Source organism: Chinchilla lanigera, unplaced genomic scaffold, assembly GCF_000276665.1.
Source record: "Chinchilla lanigera isolate Chin_1 unplaced genomic scaffold, ChiLan1.0 scaffold00180, whole genome shotgun sequence".
Taxonomy (NCBI): domain Eukaryota; kingdom Metazoa; phylum Chordata; class Mammalia; order Rodentia; family Chinchillidae; genus Chinchilla; species Chinchilla lanigera.
In genome coordinates this window covers 843,296-851,345 of record NW_004955581.1, presented here as the reverse complement: position 1 = coordinate 851,345, position 8,050 = coordinate 843,296, and the positions used below count along the sequence as shown (strand labels likewise).

The following is an 8,050-nucleotide window of genomic DNA, read 5'->3' as shown; positions in this document are numbered from 1 at the left end:
AGAAGAGATAGAGAAAGGAGAGCTAGGCAACATCATCCCAGACACAGAGAAACTGAAGCCCATGCCTTGTTGGTAGGGCGGTAAAATAGCCCAGCCAAGGCGGAAACCAGCAGGGGGGATGCAGAGAGGATGCAAATGTCCTCCCCAAAATACACAGGGTACGAGGAAAGGGGTGCAAGAACAGTGGATGATGCAGCTGGGAGAAAGCAGGAATTCTTTCACCTAACGATGTGGATGAACCTGGAATACGCGATGTTGAGTGAAGAAGATAAGGTAGGTGTGGAGATGCACGCGGACAACAGGCCCTGTCACTAAGCTGAGCAGGAAGAGGAGGCGGGTAATTTGGGGACTGAGGCAAAGTGTCCACCCTGAGGGAGGAGCCGTGGGGCTCTGCTGTCCAGCAGGTGCAGGGCTGCTGCTCATGCTGTGCACTTAGACTGCCGGATGGTGGTGCTCACACGGCGACCTCACAGGACAAGAGCAGCAGGCACAAGGACACTGCCCAAGGACAGCAGGACCATGACGGTGGCGGCCCTTTCTTAGGTCATGTGATCCTCATAGCTCATCCAACTGAGAACAATAGATGCACACTCCTGGGTGTGTGGCTACATCTCAAGAAAGCTACTTTTTGAAAAAAGCAATGTCTTTTCCATTTCAATTTTTCTCATTGCTGTAACATTAATATCAACTTATCTTTTCTTCCAAGGAGCTTAAATCTGTGATGCGTACAGTGACCTGTAGTCCACAGAAAGGGATGCCCTACTAAGTCATGAGACACAGTATGGCCAGACTATTTGGTGGCTCTTATCCCCTACTGAATTTTTAAAATATATCTGTAGATGAGAAATGACTTATGAAAACAAATAGCTGCTATGATGCCCACTTTAATGGGAGCATTAGCAGGTATTTGTTCTGCTGTGGTAGAGAGATCACGGTAGAAATTGCCTATTTTCCAGTGTGACACTTTAATGGGGTGCACTAGACAGCAACTGCAAACTGTTTATTTCACTGAAAATGGAACATTTCACCAAAATTTTTAAAAATGAAAGCCTCATTTCCTAGAGAAACAGCTGGTAAAATTTTAACAATCTAATTTGCTAAATCTCTGACAATCCAAGAATCTGTGTCAGAAGTGAACCATGGCCCTGCAGTAAGGACCACAGCATGCATGCATACACATCGATTTCCCTGCCCAAGCTTTCCACTGACACGCACACATGCACAGTTTGCTCAGTTGTGCAAGGCAGAGAACAAATCCATCATAATGGCAAATAAGTGGGTGGCAAATCAGTTGGTGTGGAATTTAGAGCAGCGGGTTTGGTGAATCCAGCTGAGTGACACCAAGGCTTAGAATCAACTCCTCGCATGTCGAGTGCAGTGGAGACACAGCATTCCCCAGAGAATTTTCTTCAGAGCCTCTTTCACGTCTTTGTTCCTTAAGGTGTAGATGATGGGGTTCAAGGCAGGGGTCACCATGGTGTAGAAGAGAGAGATGAACTTGCCTTGGTCCTGGGCATAGTTGTCCCTGGGCTGTAGGTACATGTAGATGATGGTGCCATAGAAGATGACCACCACCGTCAGGTGTGAGGAGCAGGTGCTGAAGGCTTTGTGCCGCGCCTCTGTGGATTTGATCCTCAGAACAGCCTGAGCTATGAAGCCGTAGGACACAAGGATGAGCGCAGGGGCGAGGATGAGGAACACGATGCTGACCACAAAAAGCACCAGCTCGTTGACCGTGGTGTCCACACAAGCCAGCTTGAGGAGCGCAGGGACCTCGCAAATGAAGTGATCCAGCCTGCGGTTACCGCAGAGAGGCAGCCACAAGGTGAAGGTGGCGTGGACCAGGGAATTGGCCACGCCGCTGAGCCAGGAGGCTGTGGCCAGCTGATGGCAGAGCCGGGGGCTCATGATGACCGCGTAGTGGAGGGGTTTGCAGACGGCGACGTAGCGATCCAAGGCCATCACGGCCAGGAGGACGCACTCAGTGGAGCCTAGGGCCAGGGAAGTGTAGAGCTGCACCACGCAGCCTCCGTACGTGATGGTCTTCCCCGGTCCCCGCAGGTTAACCAAGGTCTGAGGGGCGAGGCTGCTGGTGAAGCAGAGGTCCAGGAAGGACAGGTTGCTGAGGAAGAAGTACATGGGGATGTGCAGAGAGGGGTCCAGGTACGAGACCACAATGATGGTGATGTTCCCCGCCAGGGTCAGGAGGTAGCAGAGGAGGACAAGCACGAAGAGCACTGGCTCCAGGTCGGGGTGGTCTGAGAAGCCCAGGAGGATGAAGCCGGGTGGGGTGCTGTCATTGGCCCTCCCCATCCCAAGTGGGACCTTTGGTTCCCGAGTGAGGGGAGGTGAGAGAGGAGACGGTGGCTGGTGCTGACACGTCCAGGCTGCTTATCTCCTCCGCCGGTGCTGCTGACCGGGGACATCAAGCCATGCGCCTCTGCTCCGGTCCAGTGAGTCGCTTGTGGGAATCATGGGTGCTTTCAGCTGTGGAGCTGTCTGAGACTCAGCGTAAACGACAATCACAGCGCATGTGCAGAGGCTGTCCGGCCACACGCCCCTGTGCAAGATGAGAACCTCTTAATGAAGGGAATAGCATCTCCACAGGCTTAAACTTGTGCAAAAAGCTCTGTGCAACCTGGTCATAGGTACAAATGTGGGTAGGACGTTCCCACCCCCTCACACCCAGCCACAGGTTATACTCACCTCTGTGATCACGGCTTCAAGAGAAGGGGGAAAGAGGGCCCATGAGTCTACAGTCCACCTTAAGATAAAACAAACATGAATAGTTAGTGAATAATATAAATGCTAAAAGGATAGCTGAGAGCAGAACAAAATAAATATTTTTTCAAACAGGCCTTGAAAAATAATATATGAAAAAAAGGTTATTTCCAAACGAGAGGTGTTTATTAATGAAGCTATTGAATCCAAGCCTTTCTGGGTGGGTGAGGTGGGCATGAGAGGGCATACAGGATCATTTTTACATGGGGACAAGGTTAGCAGCGACTAGCAAGAAATGGAAAAGCACTGTGGAGAAGCAAAATATGTGACATGAATCCAAATCCTGTCATACTGGTACAAGCTCACCCACTGATTAAACAGCCAGGAAATAGAAAAGTGCTCTTAAGGTATATTGTATTTGCTCCGATGTTGTTTAGACAGACAGGCTAAAAGTCTTTAGAAGTCAGAAAACATTTACACAAAAATTATATACAATATTAGTAAAGAGCTCAAGTAATGTCAGTATCATAAAAGCACTTACAATGTGCTTTTTAAAGACTCTTAGATAAATTTATTAAAACTCTAGGAATAAAGTTCCTCACTTGCCTTCACAAGCAATGAGACCACGTCACAACCTCCACACCAGCAGCAGAAGGAAGCTTTCAGTTTCTATTCCGGAATGATGGTCTCGTGTTGACAGATGGACGGGTGGAGGAGGACATTCTGAGGGAGAGCCGGGCAAGGACAGTCCAAAGCTCTCCGGGTGAGTCAGGCTTACGTGGCATGGATGGGACCACTGACGTGAGGATATGACCTGGAAATCCGTTGGAGGAAAGCAGTTGAGAATTCAGCAGTAAATGTAGCCATGCTTTCTAATGGAAAGGGAGGTGAGCTGGTACAAGATGACCCTATGCTTTACTTTGTTTTCACAATGAGCACAAAAGGGCAATGTGAAAAACAGTACATTTTCATTCTGAAAAGTCTGTATCTGATTCAGATACAGTGTCAGGATGGCGCTTCCTGGCAAGGCTGCAGCAGCGGTGGGGTTGGACCTGGGCACCCTATGCGGGCTGTGATCATCCACCCTACTCCTGCAGCTCGCCCTTCTGCATCCTTCCCAGTGTTTCTCGTGCCCATCTGTGTGTGTGCCAGGAAGCTCTGCTCTGAGGAGAGGTCCTCTAACCCTGAGGAGAGTTACGAGGACAGGGAAAGCAGACATCCACGCATGGTCCCTGGAGAGAATGGGCAGACCACACCTCAGAAACAGTGGGAAGAAGCTGAGGCTTTTCACCAACACAAAATCAACAGCAAGGAGAGCAGTTTGAAGTAGGATAAAACCATGTGAAATTCAAGAAGTCGGTCCTCTTTGTGGGTTCTTAAAATGACAGTAAGTGGTGCAAGAAGGAAGACAGATAAAGATCTCAAAATGAATAATTGCAGTTTAGATTGTGAAAGACTTTAAAAACCAGGTTAATAAACGAGAAATAGTAACGCCTTTGCATGTGACTGACTCAGCCTACCTCACGTGACTGTATGGCACTGACTGAGTTAAAGAATAGGAAAAATGATGAGGAAAACAATAGTTTGCTCTGCGCTGAAGGACAAGGTAGTGAGATGCAAACTCTGCCTCATTCTCACTCAGTCACCGGAACAACCACCGTCCGTGCCACACACACGCAGCCAGCAGCCTGTGGACCCCGCTAGGACATGCACACCTCGCTCTCCACCCCCCACACCAAGCCACGTGCTGTCCCTCGCTGTCCTGATGCTCGGTTGCGCCTTTTCTTTCACTGCCACGGTGACAGGGGAAAGCTCCAGCCCCTTACTGGGAAGCCATGTGCAGCCTCTGCCTGGGAAGACACACACAGCCCTCCAGGACTCTGTCACTCGTCTCCCCTTCTCCCCCACCCCCAAACTGGCCAAGTTTAGTGTCCATCCTATATCCTCAGAGTACCTCTATGTGCATCTTGGGACCACACTGACCTAAAGTTCACATCTGCGTAGGTCTACTAAAACCTTAAGTCACTGTGGAGACGGAGGCACACAGGACCGAGGCGACACCGGCCCCATGGGGCTGTGTGCACACTGCTGTATCACCGAGCGCTGCCTGGAGAGGATGAAGGCACTTCCCAGTGTCATGGTCACACTCTCTCTACTCTGTCTTCGGTTTTTCTGCATATAAAGTATTAAGGGAAAGAAGAACTGGCTCATGTCAGGGGGTCAGCGGGTTGGCTGGGCTGGGAAGGTGTCAGACAAGCCCAATAAAGCAACCGTGTTCCAGACAGAAGCGAGAGTGCAGCCTGAGCCACGTCCTGCAACAGTATCTGGAAAAGTCTCCCTGGAGAAGGGGCTGCTTCCCCCTGCCCAGCCCCCCAAATGGGGTCCCACGAAATGTGAGGATCACATCCATTTCTGTGGAACTAGCAGCAGTGAGAGGGTCCCGGGGAGAGAAGGGGGGTCAAGGACGCACCTGGAAACATCCTGGCCGGGAGATGCCTTTAAGGATCTCCCCTCTTCGCTTACAAGAGGTCCCTGCAGAAGACCATGGCCAAAGCCTCAGACAGAAGGAGCCCAGAGGATGTGCTGAGCATGAGATGATGCCTACAAAGCTCAAGCGTGGCCAGAGGCACCTGCATGCCCTGCGGCCGCCGCTCCCTGCTTGGAGCTGAGCCCAGGCTGTGGGCAAGCACGGCGGGAACAGCAGCGTCCGGGATGCATGCAAGGCACTCTTCACCTGCACCTGTGCCCAGCTGAGCAGCCACCTGAGGTCCGGGCTGTGACCCAACCCTTCCACGGCATATGCTGCAGGGCCTGCACCCCTCAGCGGCCCACACGGGGAGCTTTGGGACAGGCTGCCAGAGGATGACGGAGCACGTCTTCTCTCACCTGGGCGTGATCCAGCTGCAGCCAGCGTTCGGCTGCTCCCGTGTGTCTCCCAGATGGACTGGTCCGTCACTGTGCTCTCCCGGCTGGTGAAATGATCAGGATCAGCATCTGCTCAGGAGCTTCAAGACCAGGTTGGAAGCTGCCCAGCTGATCAGTGGAGTGCCCAGTCAGAGGCCCAGCAGGTGTCCTCTGCGCACACAAATCTCATCCTGCTGACCCTCCAGTTCCAGGGAAATGCGTCTCCCCTTCATGGATGTACCAGCAGAGAAGTCGCCCACCCAGCAGGGCTGAGCAGACCTGTTTCTGTCTACCGGTGCACCTGTCTGCCTCTGTACCCACCCTGTTGTCACCACTGTCTATGGTGCACTTAGAAAAGAATATTTAGTTTTAAACTATTGATGTTGTATTTTGAATTGTATGACACCAACTTGCATCTAGGAATAGCTCATTTCCATATTTGACAAGAAAAATCGGAATTACACATAATTTACCTGTCCCACGAAACATCACCATTACTTTAATAATAGGATGGACTCTACTGTGATTATAAATTCCCATGTCATTTACTTCTGCAAACCCCAGCAAGACAACAGGGACTCAAGCAAGACTGAGCAGACCAATCTGTACCTACGATCAGGACTGGCTAAGTGCACCAGAGGTCTCATCTTCAGGGAGCCTCCTCGCAGCTCTGTGTTTTCAAATCCTGGAACTCCAGACCCACGAGACAGCTGGCTACAGAACAACATGGCTGAGGACTGGTGTTTCCCACAGGGGCCAAGCCTGAGAAAGCGATAGTGGGTGGTGATGAGAACTGGGAAAGGTCCTCATGTGGGACTGGGCAGGCTGTGATGAGGAGGTCACTGGGGAAGCACGTGTCCCCAGCAGGCAGAGCCGAGGAACTGACTCACTGTGGGATCATGGGGAGGAGAGGGACCGTTTCCCAGGGGTCCCGTAGTCCTTGTCTGGTATCATTCTGGGCCCGCCTACTGTGTGGAGGAAATAGAAGCCCTCAGACCTGTGCAGCATTTAAATACACAGCATGCACACCAAAAGCCAGCCTGTTCTGTTACCTGCTCCCTCTCTCCCCTCTTATACCCCATGGAATATCTCCCTCAGCCCCTAAGCTCATCCTTCCTCCATGGCTGCTTTGGGTTCCACGTGCAGGTACCGCTAACTATGAGCATCTCCCTCCATTAATGCAAAGAACTTGGCAGTAAAACTATCAGAATAAAAATACTTACTATTACTGTCTCTCCTGCAGTTTCATCTTTTGCTCTCAAAACTCTAAATGTTGCGTTCATCCAACCCCACTCCAGTATCCGTATTTATGCTCTCCCAATAGGACTCACCCACCTGGCCCTGCACTGATTATATGTCAGGTCCCTCCTAGGTGCAGATCGAGGCACCCAGCTTGATGCCCCGTCTCCACTGGCTCACACACCTCAGATGTCTTTCGTTTAAACCCAAACCCTTGTTCTCACCACCACATTTCCTATAAAACTAAGGAGCAGCACCCCCATTCCAATTATGCAGCTAGACCCACAGGTCCATCTTAGTTTGCTTTTAGCAACATTATCACCTCGATCTCCATCCAATAAACCAAGTGTTTGTATTTCAGCATCCAAATACCTCATAACTTTAATACTAGGACAAACTTGATAAATCTGTCCACGTCATCCCAACCTCACCGTAACCGATGTTAGCTGTGTATAATTTGAGGGCACAGGAAGTCTCTTGTTGTGCTGCAATTGCCTCGTTACATTAAGAAAATGCAGAGTCCAAAGGCAGCGTGAAGACAAGCGGCGGAGGAAGAGCCGGGTGGGGACCCACGCTTGTCTCCTCTCCAGGGTCTGGGGTCTGGGGTCTGTGCAACACTGAACGTACTTACAAATATCTCACTCCTCTCCAGCTGCCCTGTGCAGGCTCCACCCTGTGCTTGGGGTGGTTGGAACTGCTGTGAACCCTCTCTACTGAGTAATCAGCCTCTTTCAAATTTTAAGTTTTCCTATGTGAAATATGCTGACACAGCTTGTGGCATTAGTCGGGGAAGAAAATGGCTCATTTAAAGTGTTTTCTAAAAACCATTTCTGCTGGACTTCAGCTGCATCACATTTAATCACTTGAAGGACACTGGGAGGCGGGCACGTCACGCACAGGTGTGCTCTGATCATTGCAGGGAGCTGGAATCTCGGCACCCCCTGGAGCAGTGAGAGCTCGGGGTCTGGGTCTGGGGCCCGCTGTGGGCCCCCTGGGCCCCGAGAGATGCCTCGCTCTGTCCCCTGTGCACTCTCAGAGCCCAACCATGGGGGAAGCGGACTCAGGCCCCGGGTCCCCTCTGCTGCACAGGCTCACCTCCTGCACGAGAGCGATGTCTGCTTCCTGGCGTGCTAGCTCCCCTCTTCCTGGAGTGTGGCTTGCATCATCTGCTCTTTCTTTACTTCTT

The 8,050-nt window shown here is 51.1% G+C and overlaps 1 protein-coding gene across 1 annotated transcript; it reads right to left on the bottom strand.

Annotated features, from left to right (window-relative positions):
• Positions 1 to 975: 975 nt before the first annotated feature.
• On the bottom strand, positions 976 to 2,348 carry LOC102019548 (olfactory receptor 2G3-like). The gene has a single exon (XM_005414255.2). The coding sequence runs from the start codon at positions 2,311 to 2,313 to the stop codon at positions 1,354 to 1,356; it is 960 nt and encodes a 319-aa protein (XP_005414312.1). The 5' UTR covers positions 2,314 to 2,348; the 3' UTR covers positions 976 to 1,353.
• Between the last annotated feature and the right edge of the window lie 5,702 nt (positions 2,349 to 8,050).